Source organism: Odontesthes bonariensis, chromosome 18, assembly GCF_027942865.1.
Source record: "Odontesthes bonariensis isolate fOdoBon6 chromosome 18, fOdoBon6.hap1, whole genome shotgun sequence".
Classification (NCBI taxonomy): Eukaryota; Metazoa; Chordata; class Actinopteri; order Atheriniformes; family Atherinopsidae; genus Odontesthes; species Odontesthes bonariensis.
Window position 1 is genome coordinate 14,146,370 of NC_134523.1, and position 20,425 is coordinate 14,166,794.

A 20,425-nucleotide genomic window follows, 5' to 3' on the forward strand; every position below is an offset into this window, starting at 1 on the left:
TTGGCTGACCTGTGCCTGCCTCCTGTCATCCAGTGCAGCGTGTTGGAGGGGGTCCAGCAGCTAGTGCATATAATCCCCCAGCATGCACCAAGCACCAGCGCATCCACTGCCAGGTTGTTGTTGCCATGAGGACGATGGAGCCACAGGGGAACCGAGCTACAGCCTCACGCTTCCTTTGGAGTTTAAATGTTCAGAATGGGGGGGTGGGGGTTGAAGCTTTCTTGTTGTGTGTTTGCTTGCTCCCCCAAATTGCTTGTTTCATTTGGATGTAGTGCTTGCATTGTTTTTGCTTATATTAGGAATTAATACAAAGGTAAGGAAAAAACAGAAAGCAACTTCAACTAAAAAGCAGATTTGCATGCGAAAAACCGAGTGATCAAAATGACCAGCCCTTCATTCTGAGGAAAAGGTGAGTTAGCATACTCGATTTCCTTTCCTTTTCTTAAAATTACTGTAATCTTGTGCCTTTTATACAAAGAGCCTTTGTGTTTGAGCTTTTGAAACTGTCAAAACACATGAAGAGGCTGCATTTGCACCTTTGAGCACTGTCTTCACTCAGTCACATGTGCGCTCTCCGAGGAGTTTAGCAGGAATCAATTTTCATTATTCTCTGTTGTGTGGACTTGTTGTCATTACCAGCAGTCAGACTGCCTACATGAAAATATGTGACAAGATCATTTTACAGGTACGATCGCAGATAGAGCAAGAGATATCATATCAACCTGCTCCACTCAGACATGTTTCCTTGCTGATTTTTGAAGTGCTCAAGGTTACCACAGGTTTCAAAATTCAAAATATTATTGTATTTGTATAAGTTTAACCAAATTGTGTCACTCTGCATAGTTAAGAGAGTGTAAGATAGATGAATAGATACACTTTTAGCCTTAGTGAATAAGATTACTTTCCTATTTTCCATTTGCAACCATTGATATTTCTGTAAGAAATGATCCCTCTTGTAGAGGTTGATTTTCCATCCTTCCTCTGACATGCTGCATGCTCTGTAGCACTGCAGCCTTCAGCACAATAATGTGTGAGCGGAGCTGCCAAAACTGAGGGTGGCATCACACTTGAAGGTGTCATTTTTTTTTTCTATCGCTCTCTTGGCTATTCAAACAGCGCTTTTCTGCAAGTCACACGTTTTCTATGATGGGCTGATGGCTCAGTCAATTTTACAAACACACATTGTATTTGCTATTTGAGACTTACTTGCTTACTTTTGTGTGTCAAAAAGACGACTGAGTGGCCATGTTCCCGCTCACACATAGGAGTGGAAACTCATTCTGTCTTTGACAGTGACGGGTCATCTTTGTGCAGCTGGCTGTGGACAGGATCACCACTTTCCTTGAAACTAATATGCAAATATAGTTGTGCTTTTTTCTGCCCCCTAGTGGCGATTTTTATAACATTTTAAATAAAAATAAGATGAATTTATGATGATTTAAGATTGAAACAATGTTTTTCTCTGTTATGTGATCATAGTCCAAGGAAAGATAAGACCACAACCTCTGTACTCCAAACTTTGCCATTATTATAGCTACAGATTTATTGTTCCATTAATATTCTGTGAGCAGGGGATTATATCACAATTGCATTTACTGTATTTTCCTGACTCCTAGTGTCATGCAAATGTCTTTGTCTGAGCCTTTAAATACAGCCCCTGCTGCAACAAATCATTGTTGCCATGTTTGTTGCTACATGGTATGATTAAGTAAAAGAAGTTTGGGCTGAGAACAGAAAATATGAGCCGCATCAGCAGGCACGCCTCGAAATTTCCACGTGAGGCATCTTCCTCTCTTGAAATTAAACAAATAAAAAACCTTGTATAATATGATGCATCTTTTTAGAAATCCTATGAATTTGACAGACACGAATTAAAAGCAATGTCATCTCTTTCTCACTCGATCTTAACACTTTAAATCTTCTTGACCAAAAACAAGAGACCTACATTGTTTGGGTGTGTTATATTCAGCCTTTGAGCTCTCAGACTTCTTTTCTACTATTTTTGCATACTATTGATCAGTGAAACTGGTTCCACAATTTGTCCAAAATGCACAATGTGCACAAAAAACAAAGTCTTTTTAAATCAAGCAGCAATATTCTTTTAAGCTAGTGACTGCCAAGGAGTATGTGCACCTTTCAAATCTCCTTTTTCCCCAGAAAGATGTATTATGTTTAGAATAATTCAAGCCTCACGCTTAATTCGGTGGTTAAGTCCTCGATGTGATGCCTTCTGTGGAAAACCTTTATAGTTGTACTTACGTGCCTCAGGCTTCTGGCTTTTATCAAAGTCCTTCTCAAGCCAGTAAATGTAGATTTAAAAATTAGGTTTGGGCAGATTATCAATATAAACATAAATTACTTCCATTTGTGATCTGATTAAATCATATTTTTCTTTATTGGTCTTCTGTATTTTCATGCCTACAAAAACAAGATCCTACATTAAAAAAATGTTATAAAAAGTTACTCATTGTTAGCCGAAAGAAAGAAGTTTGCTTTCCTCCGGTGTTTAGGTCTTTGCAAAATAATAATAATAATAAAAATAATAATAATAATAATAATAATAATAATAATGTTAAAGGGACAAAAATCTCTTGTGATTATACTGTGTTTTCAAAAAAGAACGTCAGGAATCTTGATTTTTTTTAAAGAACATTTTCATAAAAGAAGGCACATTATCATGCTGAACTGTGTTAAATGTGTTTTGGTGTATTTCAAATTTCGTCACTTCATCCTCCTTATTCCACAGCTGTCCTTCAATCACACATGCAGGCCGGCCACCAGATGTTTGAGGGGACCGATGCCCACCGATGGACGTCCTGGAGAGTTCTCTACCTGTTGGCAGTAGGTGTGGCATTAACAACTGAAACACGCTGGCTGTGTCCGCCATCCTGCCACTGCAACACTTCTGCGCTGGAGGTGAACTGTTCGGGTGTCCAGTTTATGACTGTGCCCAGTGGTCTCCCCCGAGAAGCTAAACTTTTAAACTTATCCCACAATTCAGTCAAGACTCTGTTGCATCAGCAGTTCCACACCCTAACACACCTGTTGCATTTGGATTTGAGTGACAATCTCTTGGTTTTAATTGAAGTTGAAGCCTTTCTTGGCTCGCAGAGCCTATTGACCCTGCGTCTTTCTCGCAATCAGCTCAAGATTATTCCGGTGGGAGCATTTGCTGGTTTGACAAATCTGCAGCTACTTGACATAAGCAGCAATCAGATTCTTGTGTTCCTGGACTTTACTTTCAGTGACTTAGCGGCCCTGCAGTTTTTCACAGCAGCATACAATGAGTTAGTTTTTATCTCTCATCAGGCTTTCACTGGACTAACCAGTCTGCAGGAGCTGCACCTCGATGGCTGTAATCTCACTGCTGTGCCAACAGAGGCACTCACTCAGCTCAGAGTGTTAAAAGGCCTTCATTTTCACCGACTGGGCCTCACCACACTGCCAAACTATTCACTCCATCATCTGGTGCATCTCAAGGAACTCATCATTTCTCATTGCCCCAGGCTTGAGACTCTGTTAGGGAACAGTCTCTTTGGTCTTAATCTCACATCCTTGACGATCAAACACTGCAGCCTTAACGGTGTGCCCTACATCCCTTTACGTCACCTAGTATATCTTGTATACCTTGATCTTTCTTTTAATTCCATTACTTACATTCGTGGGAACCTGCTTGGAGATTTACTCCGGCTCCAAGAGTTCCATCTTGTCTCGGCTTCATTAGTGTGTATTGAAACTGGAGCATTCAAGGGTCTGGCACATTTAAAATTGCTGAACGTGTCAAGAAACCTTCTCACCACACTTGAGGCAGGAGCTTTTCATTCGGTGGAGACCCTTAAAAGTGTGGGGCTTGATAACAACCCGCTAGCTTGTGACTGCCGTTTGCTTTGGCTTTTGCGAAAGCGACTGCACTTGGACTTTGGTGGGCGTCCACCAACTTGCACTACCTCAGTCCAGCTGCAGGGCTGGAATTTTTTGGACTTCTCTGAGGGCGAACTCCCGAATCTGCTCACCTGCCGACAGCCTCGGATTCTGAACCGCAAACTTCAAGACGTGAAAGTGGATCAGGGACACACGGTGGTGTTTTACTGCAGTTCAGAAGGTGACCCTCTGCCATCTGTTAGCTGGTTAAACCCACAGCTGAAATATGTTTCGTCCGTTGGTAGAATACGAACTCTCTCCAATGGATCTCTGGAGGTTCGCTATGTTCAGCCTCACGACAGTGGTACTTATTTCTGCGTGGCATCAAATGCTGCAGGAAATGACAGCCTGCCCGTCAGCCTTCATGTCAGAGCCTTCCCACCATCTTCTAAAAACCATTTTCTTCCTCAAGGTTGGTCAGCCTTTCCGTCTGACTCTCCAACTGTAAATGGAAATCAGAAATTCCCATTTGATGTCAAGACTCTACTTATAGCTGCAACCATTGGGTTTGTCTCGTTTTTCAGCTCCGTGACTGTATGTTTCATTTTCATGTTCTTCTGGAGTAAGGGCAAAGGCCAAATCAAGCACACGGCCACGATTGCGTATGTGCCACGAAGCACCATGTCAAATAGTAATAGTGGGAAAGGCAACTCCACAGAGCCGAGCAGGTTCACCATGAAACTAATATGAGGCCATTCCCTAAAAGCAAATTTTAACTCGATTTAACTTGGTTAAAGTTACAAATTGCAAAATGCAAAAATATATATCTTAATTTCTAGATTTAAACCATTAAATATTAGAGTAGACATCTTTACCCAAATAAACCTGAGCATGTTATATTCTCGACACGAATAGACATTGAATTCTTGTCATTTCAACAGGAAAATTATTGATCAGGTTTGTTTATATATTTGATTATTTTATGAGACACAAGCTGCACTTTAACAATGAAAGAATGTAAAATTGTCAAATTTACCAGCACTGACTGGGCCTAATGTATAGAAGAAATGGCTTATTTCTTATATTATCCATGTCTATATTTATACTGTATATAAAAACGATTTGAGAACTCAGGAAGACTGTGTAAGAAACAGACCTGCCTGGCTGACTTATTTCATAGTTTGCTTGTTTTCTGGATGTTCATCTGGTCTGAATAGAGCAAATTATATAACAGATGTATTGATTAAAATAGTGATTTTCATGGACCTCAGAAAAGTAGAATACAACAATAGGAAAATTAGCCTTATATTAAGGTTTTAAAGGCATCTGTATAGCATCTTAATTTCATTGATGGTATTCTTATAATGTCAGATTAACTGTTCATTCTATTATATTAACTGTATATTGGAATGCAAGTTTTTGTTTTTGCTTTTTATTTACCTCTCTAAAAGTGACACAAATTAAAATGGCAGAACATTGAAAAATGCTTTTTGTGGTTCTCAGTCAATTCTCTATGTGAGAAACATATGTTTGCTGTGTGAATGTCATCACTCTGGAGGTATTTTTCCCCCCACACTACTGGAAGTCCAGATTACAACATCCAAGGAGGAGCCACAAAGGCATAGAAACAACATTAGGCTTAAACTTTCCATATGTGAACAGAAATCCGACTGGCATATTTTTATGTATACGGTACTTTAGTTAAAAATTTACTACAATACAGCAGTGATCTCAGGCCTCCACCAGTGAGTGGAGCTAGCTGCATATGCTGTGAACACAACCTGATAAGTGACAGCTGTATTTGTGGCAATAAACAGTGTCATAAACAGGGGGAAAATGACTGATTCTGACAGTAGATTGATAATTAGTTTTATTCATTACCACAATCACATTAATGCAGTATGTAAATTATGTTATTGCCATGACAATACATTAACTCTGTGAGTAAGCACCAGCTGAGAAAGCCGAATAGGTTTCCATAACAACGCTCTACAAAGACTACAATGAAGTGGAGACACAACTGGTGAAGGGTAGAATTTATAACTGATAGATATCACAATGAGACTTCCCTGGAAATTTGTATTACAGTTTTAAAAAAAAATGTTTTGTTAAGTATTGGTAGCAAAATGTACCCTATTGGAGTGAAACGTTTTAAGGCAGGGATTTTGGACATGGTTTAAACCATATTTTAGGGGTATATTGTTCTATAAATCAGGCCATAAATCATATATGAACCAATTTCTCTGTAAAAACCTCCAGAAAAAAAGTAGGAATAAAAGCTGATCGTTTGGTTTATGTAGGTCCCTCTGGGGTGGAGATCTCAGGCTCATGAAAATATGTACACAATTATTTTGTACCAAAGGTTTACAGATTTACAGGTGAATGCACTTTAATTTGCATGACTTTCCGATAATCAAAAATTTGCTAAATCCTAAAAAGGAAGACATGCTTTGAAAGTTTTTGCCTGTTGTCCCTTAAGGTTTTTGACCCTAACCAATTTTTTTATGACAAAGAGATAACGTTATGTATTGTTCTGCCAAGTCAAAATTAAGCCAACAGTCAAAAGCTAGGAACGCTTTTATTTTGGGTAACTGTTGTCACCCGGAAGAGCATTGACTTCCCCGGATGTGATGGGTTACTAATAGAGGCTGTGTTAGCTGTTAGCTCCATACTTAGCCTGCATTACTGTACTAAATTTAACTACGGAACAAATAAATATATTTGACTATATTCGCGTGAACTTGAATTTCCTAAATATGTTACATAAATGTGGGCAAAATCAGGCAATTTAGTATCTACAGAGAGTAACGACGAGCTAAAGCAGGCTCCACCAAGAACCGTGGCTAACAGCAAGCTAATAACAAGCTAAAGTTAGTTATCGTTGTTTAGAAATTACAGCCATGACGCTGGCAGGTACCCGCGAACCCCGAAAGACTGCGGGTAACCGCATGTCTAAATTACTGGATGCTGAAGAAGAGGACGAATTCTACAAGACAACTTATGGAGGTTTTAACGATGTGAGTATCTCGACTGAAACGCAGAGTGCGCTTATGAGGTAGTGTTAGCTTGCTAGCGTGAAGTGGATCAAACATCCTTCTTCCATCACTTTCAGTCAAAAACGGACACGACTGGTCAAAATTATTTGCATTAAATCTAGACCAAAGGACTTTCTGCGTATTAATTGTCAGATATCTGCTCATAGAGATAAGTAAGTAATCCAGACTTGTATGTAAGAAAGTGGATATTCATTTTAAATCTTAACTGCTTATTGCCTATGTTGAAGTTTATCAAAAGACAATTAAAATATTACATTATAAATTCAATGATTCCCTGTCAAAGATTTGTAAAGTATTTGTTTGTTTTGAAAATCCGTGGCTATTTACAGATTGTTGACACAAATGCATAAACTACAGTTATCCTTTACATTGATATATGCAGCTAGCTCGAAAACATCTGTGTATTTGATGGAATAATGACATTAAAAACCCACCAAATTTAGACCTTTTGTGTTAAAAAAATTTGAAAGGCATTCTTATGTCTAATGAATTATTTACAGATGAATGTTTTAAGGGAATAGTGTCAGTCGAGTCACATTATGCCTTCATGAAGGCCTTTTTAGGTCTCCAACGTTAAACTGCATTAGTTTTTAGTTAGTTGTACTGAATAATATTGCAACTCCGGCTGTATCATACAATTGATGTTCGAAGTTATTCCAGTTTTACTGTGTTGCCGCTTTTTTTAGAAATCGCTCCTCAGATTTAGGGTCTTTGGGATTAAGGAAAGTCTGAATTAGCCTATTTTTCAGCTGAATTTGCAGCTACAGTAACAGAACTGTTGTATTGGGTGCACATGCAAGCGTGCAAGGTTCTGGCGTGGCCCATGTGCCTGCTGCTCTCTGCCAACAACAATATAACTGGCATTTAGGAAGTGAGAGAACTTGAAAACATTAACCAACGTCGAAAAAAAGACATGATAAAAGCAAACCAAATCGTGCCTCATAATTAAAGAATACACAACCCTGGTCGACAATATCAACACATTTGTATTAATAAGGTAACAATGTTCTATGTGTGTATAATAGATAAGTTTGTCAGCTGTAAATACAGACTTGATGAGATACAACAGTGTGTCAGTGCCTGTGCCCACCTAATCTGCACTGCACCACCCAAAAATTGTAGGTTAGGGGATTTAAAAAAAAAACCAACAACAACAAACAGTGATTTGTTTGTATTTCTTCACAATCTAAGCTCCAAATACAACAAAGGACCCACAGTAAAATGTTTTTTGGTGGAATCGGTTTGCAAATAGGCACGAATGTCTCTGCAGATGCTGTAAACCTATTCTCTACAGATCTTTAAAACCAACCTGGGAAATAATCAGGCAGGGCTTACTCATTCAACAATCCAGATTTTTCAGTGCTTCAAATGTAGCTTAAAGGTCATTTTTTTCCCCACAGTGAAGGAGGTAATAACAAAAGCAGAGAAGAAGCAGAACACTATTCAGAACGAGGAGACAAGGCATGTGGCTTACTCTCTTGAGAAGAGAGTAAGATGGCACCTGTGCCTGGCCACGCCACTGCTCGTCTCCTATGCAAAGCTATACTGATTGTTCATGTCATATAGGTGGTCATATCAGCCCGATTATCTATCTATCTATCTATCCATCCATCCATCCATTATCTTCCGCTTGTCTGGGGATCGGGTTGCGGGGGCAGCAGCTTGAGCAGAGAAACCCAGACGTGTACCCTTGCCCGGACGCGGGTCACCGGGGCCTCCCCCTGGAGCCAGGCCCAGGGGTGAGGCCCGCCGGCGAGCGCCTGGTGGCCGGGTCTGTGCCCGTGGGGCTCGGTCGGGCACAGCCCGAAGAAACTACACGGGTCCCCCTTCTGACGGGCTCACCACCCGTGGGAGGGGCCATGGGGGTCGGGTGCAGTGTGAGCTGGGTGGCAGCCGAAGGCACGATTATCTAATGGATGCGTTTCTGCTGTTTTTAGTTATGACCGTAGCTCTCTTTTTGGTATAAAGGAGTCTATGGAATCTAGGGTTGGTAATGAATAATCGATGATCGATTATTTGTTTGTAAGAATTTATTCGACTAAAATTCTAAGCCTAATAAATAATCGTTCTAGTCGCGCGCATTAAGAGAACAGCTATAACTTCCGGTATCTTGCGCGACAACAGACGAGCAGTGATGAAGCGGACTAGGAGAAGTGCAGTGTTGGACCATTTCTCTAGAAAAGACGATAAAGTCCAATGTAATTATTGTGACGCCCTGTTTACCTACCATAGTGCAACGTCTCCACTAGTATATCATCTGAAAAATGTACATCCGAACGTTAATTCCGGCGAAGCCAGCTCAAGCGGAGGGCAGCCAACCATTCAGGCTACACTAGCTAGGAGGATGTGATGACAAGCGAGCGAACAAAATCACCAAACGCATAGTGAATATGATTGTGAAAGATATGTTGCCTTTAAGTGTGGCTGACGGCGAGGGTTTTTGGGAACTTATGGGATTTATTGAGCCAGGATACCGTATTCCATCCAGAAAAACGTTCACCAACCGCTTGGAGCAACAGTATGCTGAGAAGAAGGCTGAGTTAAAAGAGAAACTAGCTTCTGCCGACGTCGCTTTGACCACTGACTGCTGGACTGCTTTGACTACGGAGAGCTACATTACAGTGACATGCCACTGCATTGAGGAAGACTGGCAAGTGAAGTCGGCAGTCCTTCTCACAGAGAGTTTTTCCTCCCCCTTTTGTTTGCCCACCGGACTCACCTGAGTACGTGTTGCTGTCTCGGGCATCGTGGAGGAAACAGAGGAAACGTGGCTCTAGGTCCGGCGTCCAGGTTAAACGCAGACGCGTTCCACATTTACGGATCGCCGGTCCGGATCACCATGCCAGGTGTTTGTGGCTAATTCCGCTCCTCGATGGGCGCTGTGATGGTGCGCCCTCGCCGCTTTTTTCCAGGGACCTCGCAGGCGGTGTTTGGGACCCAGTGCATCGTTGGGATTACGAGCGGTGGGATACTTCGTCATCTTGCTTTTCCATGTTTACGGTAGACACAAATCAGCTGTCTTCCCGACCCAGCTGGAGACCATGTGACGGCATCGCTTGCCTTCGGCAAATCCCGCGAAACCAAAGACTGTGACGTCATCCTCGTCTCGACTCGGTCTTTTCAACGCCCGTTCCATCGCAAACAAATCATTTTCACTGAATGATCTTTTTAGCAGGCGAAACCTTGACTTCCTGTTCCTTACGGAGACTTGGCAGAGAGAAGGGGAGTTCATTCATCTAAATGAAGTTTGTCCTGATGGATGCTCGGTCTTTGTGTTGCCCCGCCCCTCGCGTCGCGGAGGAGGCCTTGCGGTGGTATTCAGAGACAGTTTCACCTGCAAGATGATGAACATGCAGACTTTCTCCTCATTTGAATCTCAGATGGCCAAGGTGGGATCTACAGACTGTTTTTATTGTGTGCTGGTTTATCGCCCTCCTGGCCATGCTGCTGTCTTTTTAAAGGATTTTAGTGACTTTTTATCTTCAATAATAAAGTTAGAAAATGTTTTATTAATTGGTGATTTTAATATTCATGTTGACAACAGCACTTCTAGTGAAGCCTCTGAACTTTTAAACTTGACAGAAACTTTTAATTTTGAGCAGCATGTTTCTGGTCCCACCCACCAAAAGGGCCATACCCTTGATTTGGTTTTTTCTCTTGGCCTAAATGTCGCCAATCTCTCTGTGGAGGACGTCCACATGAGTGATCATAGCTGTGTTCTTTTTGATGTATTTTTTACCCCTTAACCGAAGCCCTCTGTGATTAGGTCTCAGAGGCGCATTTTCTCTGAGAATACAGATGAAGGGTTTTCTTCAATATTCAATTCCAAATTGTTTGTTGACTGCCATGATGTGGACAGCTTTCTTTTTAGTTTTAATAGTCATTGTGAGGCCATCTTAGATCAGGTTGCTCCTGCCAAATCTAATGTGGTGATTAGGAAGACTACTTTTCCCTGGACTAACGACAATATTCGTGAACTAAAGCGAGTATGTCGTAAAACTGAGCGCTTGTGGAAGTCCTCTAAACTTGAGGTCCATAGACTGCACTTCAAGGAACTTATTTCCTCCTTAAATTAAATGATAAAGAATGCCAGATCTGAATACTTTTGTCAGTTGATAACTTTGAATAAGAAAAGACCCCAGGTTCTGTTTGACACCATCAAATCTATTGTATGCCCCGTTGCTCCCACTACCCCTGTTTTTTGCAAGGCAGACAGCAATGATTTTTTTTAAAGTCCTTTGTCTGCAAAATTCAGGACATTAAGGCTAAATTTCCAATTAATTATTTGGGTAACACAGTTGCTGCTGAGCCTGTTGGTCAAAGTTGGTCCTCTTTTAAGTCTGTAACACAGATTGACATCTTAGCTTTGGTAACCAAGATGAAGCCCTCTTTCTGTCCATCTGATGTTGTTCCTTTTGGACTATTTTTAAAAGTATTTACTGTCGTTGGCCCCTGGGTTACCAAGCTAATAAACATGTCACTGTCCTCTGGTGTATTTCCCAGCTCTTTTAAACATGCCTTTGTGGAACCGCTTCTCAAAAAACCTAATCTGGACCCCACTGTTCTAAAGAATTTCAGGCCTATCTCAAAAGTTCCATTCTTGTCCAAACTCTTAGAGAAGGTGGTCTCAGAACAATTCACATCTTTTTTAGAGAACTCTGACATCTTTGACCCTTTCCAATCTGGTTTCCGCAAGCATCATTCCACGGAAACTGCTCTGATCAAAGTATATTATGGCGAAAAAGCGATATTATGATGTCTGCGGATGTTGGGAAATGCACTGTCTTAGTCCTGCTGGATCTCTCTTCGGCATTTACCATCGACCATGAAATCTTGTTAACAAGACTGCGTGACCTGGTTGGTCTGTCTGGTCCTGTACTAGCATGGTTCACCTCATATTTGTCGAGTAGGACCTTAAGCGTCTCTGCAAACCAGTTCACTTCGGACTCAAGGGCCCATATTACTCCCATTCTTAAGTCCCTTCATTGGCTTCCAGTGGCTTTTCGTTTTAATTTCAAAATCCTGGTGCTGACTTTTAGAGCTCTCCATGGTCAGGCTCCTTCCTACATTAGAGCCCTTTTGTGTCCGTACACTCCCTCGCGAAGGCTGAGGTCAGAGGACCAAAATCTTCTCCTGGTCCCTCGTACTCGTTTTAAGACCCGAGGAGATCGCTCCTTCCAGGCCATCGCTCCGCGGCTCTGGAATGATCTCCCACTCTCATTACGTTCGCTTGATTCAGTAGATTCTTTCAAGAGCGGACTTAAAACTCATCTGTGTCGACAAGCCTTGTAACCGCAGCAGTGTATTGGCTGTTTTTATGACCACTTAGTTTATTTTAATATTATTATTGTTGTTAATAACTGTATGTTTTTATTGTTGACTTTTATTGTATTTTATGTGCACCTCTTGTGAAGCACTTTGTGACCTTCATTGTCTGAGAAAGGTGCTATATAAATAATAATTACTTACTACTTACTTACTTACTTACAAATAGATGTTTGTAAGTTTAAAAGGTCATGATATTTCTGTGAGTAGGATTTATATTGTTATACAGTTCAGGTGAGAGTCTCCCTCACTGAGTCTGATGGCTTAATGGGATGTTGCTCAGTGTACAGGCTGTGACACACTTGGCTAATTAGCCTCAAAAGTACATATTTTTTTGCATGCATTTATCAAAAAGTTTCAAATCCACATTAAAAAGCCTATAAGGAGCTTTGGTGCGCTAACCTAATTTAAATATATTCAGTCTGCTCAGTCATAAATTGCCGGCTAAATAATTCCCCTTTGTACGCTTTCAGGAATCAGGAGATGACGAATATCACGGAGAACATTCAGACACAGAGGATGAGGTCGACAGTGACTTTGACATCGATGAGGGGGACGAGCCAGACAGTGACCAGGAAGAAGATGCTCCTCGGAGGAAAAGTCGGGTTGTAACTAAAGCTTATAAGGTATTTTATCATTTCAGGAGCTATCAGACTTTAAATCAAGTCTCTCTATTAATTAAAGACTTTCATTATTTTTAAGTCTAAGATAACCTTGTTATTTTAATTATCCCTTCGTCCCAAGACTTCAAATAAAAGATTATTTTTTTTGTTGACTCGGCATTAACAGTTGAAGAAAGGTTCGTATTTAATATCTGTTTACTGCAGTGGTTGTAACAGAATAGGATTTACTCCAGTGCCCAAACTCTCAATTGATTTGCTGCTTATTTTTGTCTTTGTTCGATCCAAGGAACCTATAAAGGTGGCAAAACCCAAACCTAAAAGACCCAGTGAGGAGCAGAAGAAGACTGAGAAAACCAGAGTGGAGCTCAAAAGGAGGATTCCACAAGAATTCCAAGATTTTGGTGAGAGTACGTTTATTACAAATGTGTCTCGTTCCTGCCTATAAAACCTGTTCCTACACATTAACCATCACAACACAAGCACGTGAGTATTGCATCACAAACGCATCAGAAAATCAGATAAAACACAGCGTCCGAAGTGGGTTGGTTTTATTTTTTGAAGATGCATGAGCACTCTGCCTCGATTCTTCTGTAGCTCGGAAGTCTGTGCGACAGTCCACCAGCGAACATACAAGGAAGACCAACCTGCGCTTACAAGAGCGTCAGGATGCCCCACGGAGACGAAGAGGTGCTCATCGCGACCGACCCCTGACCCAGGAAGAGCTGCTGGCTGAGGCCAAAATAACAGCCGAGATCAACATTCGATCTCTGGGTAAGAACGAGTTGAAGAAATCTGTCAGATGTTAAAGAATTACAAGGTCTTTAGAGTTGAGGACCATTCATTGCCGCTCCCTTTAATTATATTTGACCCCGTGTGCTACATTTTCTGTTGTAGGTGAATACAGTATAAAGATAATTGAAAATGTTTATTTTTAGTCATGGAGCAAATTCTTTCAAATACGCAAACATTCTGCGTATTTCTGTTTGTTTTTAGCTCAAAATGCTAAATATTTAATCGCGATGAAGTAAGATTAAGTGATTAACTGTGTCGAAGACATTTTACATCGAGTTTCTACGTAACACAACCCTCGTGTTGTTGGCTTCACTTTGTGTCTGCAGAAAACTATGAACGTCTGGAAGCGGACAAGAAGAAACAAGTTCATAAGAAGCGGCGTTTTGAGGGACCGACAATCCGTTACCATTCGGTCCTGATGCCTCTCGTCTCCCACTCAGTCCTCAAAGAAGAAAACGTTGATGTCGAAGGGTATGTTCTCAGTTGGCTTTTGGAGCCATTTGTGAAGATTTTTCTTTATGTACATTTTAGAGTCTGCTGCAAGTAATCTGCCTCTTAAGCATTTAATCTTTTCTAGATTAATGTATGCCAAAACATTATATGTTCATGCTGAGCTGTTATGTAATTTGCAAAGGAGATTTATTAAAATTTCAAATCCGCTGTGGGGTTTGTTGTGCTTCTCATGAATTTGATCAAAACGAGATTTAAAAAAGAAAAAAGAGCTTGATGAGGAAAATATTAAGGTAAATCTTATTATGTGTAGATGAATTACATGTCGTTGCCTAACAACAAACATTCATGGTCTCAATCCCGTTTCCCAAAGGCTGGATCAGGACGTTCCTCAGACGGCACCACAGAATCCCACCACACCCTTCCAGCAGCCCCCTGCAGGCCTGTGCTCCAGGACTTACATAACGTTCAGTGACGACGAGTCTTTCGAGGCGTCTTTTCCTCACGGCGCCCAGTCAAACCCTCAGCTGCCCGTCCAGGAGGTTTGTCCTGTCACCCACAAGGCCGCGCTGTACCGAGACCCGGTCACCGACATACCTTATGCTAACGCACGGGCCTTCCGCATCATCCGGGAGGCGTACCGCAAATATGTGGCGGCTCATGGATTTCCAAACACTTCAGGCGGAGCAGCAGTTGACTCGTCTGCGATGAAGGGTGCTCGTCAGAAAATGGTTGTCAAGCAGAGTACGGTTGCCACATAGATTGCCGTCTTTTCTTCATTCAACCATCGGCGGAATATTTTTGTTTCCCTCCCTACGGTGCATCTCTCATCAGGAATCTACAGTTACGTCGACTGTTCGGTTTGAAAACTCCAGGCTGTGAATGGATTTAAAAAACGAACTACAGAACAGTTTGTTTCAAATTCAAAATAATGATTTCTCTTTTTTACTGGTCAGTTTTTTTTTTATTCCTCCATGTACAAATTTTTCATCAGAAAAATAAATATTTGAAACTACGACCATCTCCTTGCTTTACTAACAGTGACCGTGACTTTGAATCCATGTGAACTTGTGTGTGGTTAATATGTCGTTAAAGTGAACGTGGCGCCGTCATGTCTGGATTAGAAATATGACCGAGTTGGACCTGGTAACGCAAACCCATCACTTTAAATGCTTCACAGGTGGGAACTGCTGCTGTCCCATTAAAGGACCTGAAGGCCCTGATCTTTGATGCGGCAGTTAGCGTCAGCTCCGAGTAGCTTTTTTTCTCTCTGCTGAGACAAATGAACGAGAGAAGAACGGTTTCAGCAGTAGATGAATCTTCTGTCCGACCATATATCGATATGAGACTTGTTTAAACAGAATGCTCCATGTTGGCTTGATATTTTTAAGGCAACGCGTAACCGACTCGAGAAGATCTCGCAGTGTTTTGTGTGATGATGCAGCTTATCTCTTGAAAACCAGCTGCGGTGGTGTGGAGACTACTACCTCGGGTGAAATAAACATCATGTTTTCCTCGAGCCGATAAGGGCTACACTGTTACTGTGGTGTAAGTAAACCCGAAGGAGTATAAGACTGACTGTTAGTTACACTGCCTCGATTTCAGGGTGGAAACCAGGATAATATGGCATGTAAACACATTATTCAGGCATTCACTGTTGGTAAAATCTTACTTATGATATATATATACCTTGATATGAATATGCAGGTTCCTAAAGTTTTAAGTTGAACAGCAGACATGGAATACGATCAAACCCCCCAAAAAAACAATATTTGGATACTAATGTACACGTAAACCATTCAAGTCCACGTTACAACACAAGGACCTTTGCGAAACATGACATAAAAACGACCATTTAATTTAGGCAACGTTCCCATTTAATCTGTAGTTTTAACATTCTGCCCTCACCGGATTAAAACCCATTTAAAATGTCTCAACTTTACATGAATTCTGAAACTAAACAAACAAAATGTTTATTCTCCAGAGCATTAATTTCACATTTGGTTTTTCATCATTATCGAATCAAGACGAGGTCGTGGGAAAAGCTGCTCTTTGGAGTTTAATTCATTGTGTGTTTTGACTGATCAAACCCTCAATTCCTTCTCCGTTTTAAAACATGGCTCGACTTTAGCACTTTATAGCTTGAAATGAACTCGTTTATACATGACAGAAATTCAGTGTCTTTCACTTTTACATCCGCTTCGTTTGCCTGGATGTTGTTTGTATGAAAATCTAAAGTGTCAGCTCATTGCCTTGCCCGGCCAAAAGCAGTATCTACATAAAACAGAATGTGCTGATTGAGAAACTGTTATAAAAGTTTTGCTTTTTTTCTCCCTCTCTGTCTCTCTCTCTCTCTCTCTCTTTGTGATTAACAGCAGAAAATTGTCTGAGCTTCGCTCTCGGAACAAAACGCCTTTGCTGGTCCCTCGAGTTTAGTGCCATGAAATGAACTCTCTATTTTTGTTCTCTCAATAAACAATCACAAGGCAGCAAAGTCACCCCTGAGCACTTGACTAATGGAGCACCTTTGACCCCTCGCACACTGAACAAGAATCGCACCCCTGCACCGGATCCTGCAGCTCTTGACCTTCTGGACCAGCCACAGCCTCATAAAAGCCCACAGGGAGCAAATATAATGCAAATGTTTAGTCGCAATAGTTGAGACAACAAAAATGATCTTCTACTTTGTGGTATTTGTTGTGCTAAATATGTGTGTGTTGGGCTGTATTGTGACAGGCGCAAATGCGATTGACGATGACTGATGAAGCCAACATTAAATTCCCTCCTTAATCCTGCAGAATCTGCCCTCGTCTCAGTTAGCTGCTCCCAAAATTCTAAATTTAGGCCGCTGCCAACATGATCGCATTTCACTCAGATTTTCTTGTCTCCTACAATGTACCGAACAGTGTGTGAGTCACCAGGATTTATGGCGCCTGAAATATGTTTGAAGTGTTTTTATTTTTAACAACCTGTCTGCAATGATCTCTTATCTTTACTCGCTTCGAGTATGTATTGCACTCGTCGGGTCTGAAAGCTAACTTTTGAGAGGTGCACAAAGGCCTCCTTTCTTCATAAATGCTGTGCTTTAAAGAAAATTAAAGGCCTACAGAAAGCTGACACTACACCCAATATATAATGATAATACATACACAGAGGAACAATAATGATCGTTGGACTCTACACCAAAACATTTCATAAACGCATGAAATTTGCGATTTTGAATTTGCCGCTTTGAAACCTTCCTGGAATTCCAGACTGGGGGCGGGGCTTCCGTGTGACGTCACAAGTGCCATGGTTTTTCCTGGCTGCCTCAGTGTTGCCAATTTAGCTAGATTTAGCGACTTTTGGCCATCTCTGGCGACAAAAAAAAATAATCTAGCGACTTTCGGGCTCAATCTGGCTGAATCTAGCAACAATTCAACTTGTTTTGTGAGTGACAAATCAGTTGCCCCGCGACACCATACAAGCCGAGACAGAAGCACTGCAGGACGGTGGCAACCCGGCATTTCCTGTCAAAACCGCAGTTTCAAGCTAGCTACAACGAGGGTAGGTTCACTTCCTGTTTTCAAAACAACAGCACGTAATGGCTTTCCCTATGATAAAAGGCAACGGGTATTTTATTTTTGTCAAAATAACCGGAAGTGCGTTGCTCACTGCGGCTAGCTTTAGCAGCGCCGAATTTGTCGGAACAAAATGGTAAACAGCCGGTATTTTGTCAGGTTTTCAACACGTTGGGGATCTAAACGACTACTTTCTCACCTGAAAAGTTTCAAATGTTGCGGGGACAGAGGAAGCAGAGAGACCTGCGGTCGGAACTTGTGTCTGTGCCTCCCTGTCCGCCTGCCTCCTCTCTGGTGAAATCAGCCGGAGCCATCCCGCCGTGTTCAGCTCCCTGCGGTGCGGACACTTACGGTAGGCGTCCACTATTCCGGCACGTCAAGCCGTATCCAACGCATTCAGTTCATTTTCAATGAAATCCGGCCGATCGTTGTCGCCGTGCTCGCAAAGCATGCTGGGATTCCGGCACGGCGAGCGGCGGACCTGCGGCACGTCAAAAAGTTGGGCTCGGCCAAACTTTATGCAAATTTGCCATGGCAGACGGAGTGCGTTATCCAATGACAGTAGATCATGTGATCTCCTGTGTCGCAGCAGCAGCAGCACAGCAGCTCTCCTCGCTCGCAGATCCGGATCCATGGTACAATATGAAATAATGTTCCATTGCTGACGATTTATACACATTAATTTCCCTCCAAAACTCAAATTTTTAGAGGGAGAAACTTCGGTTGGTTAAAATCACAAGTTATTTACTTTCCCCCGGAGCCATACACGCCCCACACACCCAGTGTAGTAGCAACACGGCGACAACTAGGCATCCAATCCGGCGAGTTACGTTGACGTGCCGGAATAGTGGACGGCTAGCCTTACGGTAGGCGTCCACTATTCCGGCACGTCAAGCCGTATCCAACGCATTCAATTCATTTTCAATGAAATCCGGCCGATCGTTGTCGCCGTGCTCGCAAAGCATGCTGGGATTCCGGCACGGCGAGCGGCGGACCTGCGGCACGTCAAAAAGTTGGGCTCGGCCAAACTTTATGCAAATTTGCCACGGCAGACGGAGTGCGTTATCCAATGGCAGTAGATCATGTGATCTCCTGTGTCTCAGCAGCAGCAGCAGCACAGCAGCTCTCCTCGCTCGCAGATCCGGATCCATGGTACAATATGAAATAATGTTCCATTGCTGACGATTTATACACATTCATTTCCCTCCAAAACTCAAATTTTTAGAGGGAGAAACTTCGGTTGGTTAAAATCACAAGTTATTTACTTTCCCCCGGAGCCATTTCACACGCCCCTCTCTACACACCCACTGTAGTAGCAACACGGCGACAACTAGGCATCCAATCCGGCGAGTTACGTTGACGTGCCGGAATAGTGGACGCCTACCCTCAGGGGGAATCCACCTGGCGGAGAGCGGACACACCGCGGGATGGTTGTCCTGAAATCAGCCGGCAGAGCGATCATCAAGAGCCCCGACGTGGACATGATCGCTCTGCCGGCTGATTTCCACTCTCCACCTGGCGGAGAGTGTGTTCGCTCTCCGCCAGGTGGATTCCTGTCCGACCGCAGGTCTCTCTGCTTCCTCTGTCCCCGGTGGTGTGAGCTGCTGCTGAGGGCAACACACGCACTTCGTACATCTACTCGCAATAAAAACTGCACTGAACCCAACGTTTTATATTTCCAAGCGACGTCCCGCGGCACACATCGAAATTTGCCGTGAAGAAGCTGTCCAGGTCTGGCAAACTGCTGGCTTCGCTACTAGAACTACTGGTGATTGTTCCAGCAGCTGGCACTCGTGACGTCACGCACCTGTCGTTCCAGTTGGCCAAATTCGAGTCAAATGTGGTGATAGTTTATTGGGCCTAATCAGGACTATCCAGGGGCCTAAAATTATTTTAAAATCATAAAAAAATTCCATGGTATATAAGGAATCGATCTGCTATTTCAGTTTTGTGCAAAAAATCACCTTTCTGTAGGCCTTTAATGTCCTGCTTATACATGTAACAATGCAATTGAGCAGGGTAACTAGGCCCCCTCAGGTCCTGTCAGGTCTTTTTTATTTATTTAATTTTTTTAATTAAAGTAATAACTTTAATCTCTGGTAATATCTGGGATAATATATCTGGAAAAATGCCGATCAGTCATGCGAGTTTATGCCTCAGACCAGAAACACTTCCCATTGCCCCTTATTCGCATCAAGTCTTCAAAACAGGCTCCTCAAGTGAACACATAAACATTTTTGCACATTAATGGGACTTATTTACTTGGCCTTCTCCACTGACCTTTTCTTCGCGTTATCGAGGTGCAAATCAACAAAGGCAATGATCTGGCCTCTGTTAAATTAATCTAATCTGGCAGAGTTCAGAGCACCCTCGGACGTTACCTTTAGACACATGGGATTTTTAAAATGAAATAATTTTAAAGGCCTGTATCAACCAGATTTGGCATGCAAGATCTTCAGACCATTCACAACTGAAGTTGTGAATTGAAAACGTCTTGGAACCCTCTTGCTGTGAGGTGACGGTGCTATTCACCACACCAGTCCTCACTAATTAGTATGCATGTGAATACAATAACATTGAAGGAATTGTATTGTAGGACATCTAAATATACGTAATTTACCTGAACTTGTTTAGCTTTTTTTGTAAAGCGCCACGGGGCTTTACTTCTTCACTTCATTCACTCCTGCAAAGAAAGCACATTGCAGTCATAAAAGTACATACCGAGTGTCTCCGTGACCAAGAATATTAACTTACTCAG

The 20,425-nt window shown here is 42.1% G+C and overlaps 3 protein-coding genes across 3 annotated transcripts in view; 2 read left to right on the plus strand and 1 right to left on the minus strand.

Moving 5' to 3' along the window:
• Positions 1-20,425, minus strand: part of LOC142367565 (putative 2-ketogluconate reductase) — a 379,644-nt gene that overhangs the window by 146,619 nt on the left and 212,600 nt on the right. The gene's annotated exons all lie outside the window — the stretch shown is intronic.
• On the plus strand, positions 282-4,620 carry LOC142367769 (leucine-rich repeat and immunoglobulin-like domain-containing nogo receptor-interacting protein 1). Its single transcript, XM_075449790.1, has 2 exons — positions 282-409; positions 2,747-4,620. Exon 2 carries the CDS (start codon positions 2,764-2,766, stop codon positions 4,609-4,611), a length of 1,848 nt encoding a protein of 615 aa, XP_075305905.1. The 5' UTR covers positions 282-409; positions 2,747-2,763; the 3' UTR covers positions 4,612-4,620.
• Positions 6,484-15,123, plus strand: vps72a (vacuolar protein sorting 72 homolog a). Its single transcript, XM_075449282.1, has 6 exons — positions 6,484-6,878; positions 12,716-12,868; positions 13,152-13,266; positions 13,460-13,636; positions 13,984-14,128; positions 14,481-15,123. The coding sequence occupies exons 1-6, from the start codon at positions 6,762-6,764 to the stop codon at positions 14,866-14,868; spliced, it is 1,095 nt and encodes a 364-aa protein (XP_075305397.1). The 5' UTR covers positions 6,484-6,761; the 3' UTR covers positions 14,869-15,123.

Excerpts from the sequence above, each read along its gene's own strand:
- LOC142367769 (XM_075449790.1), top strand. The coding sequence starts at position 2,764 with ATGCAGGCCGGCCACCAGATGTTTGAGGGGACCGATGCCCACCGATGG.
- vps72a (XM_075449282.1), top strand. The coding sequence starts at position 6,762 with ATGACGCTGGCAGGTACCCGCGAACCCCGAAAGACTGCGGGTAACCGC. Across the intron at positions 6,879-12,715 it reads CTTATGGAGGTTTTAACGAT|GAATCAGGAGATGACGAATA; the intron begins GTGAGTATCTCG and ends GTACGCTTTCAG. Across the intron at positions 13,637-13,983 it reads GATCAACATTCGATCTCTGG|AAAACTATGAACGTCTGGAA; the intron begins GTAAGAACGAGT and ends TTGTGTCTGCAG.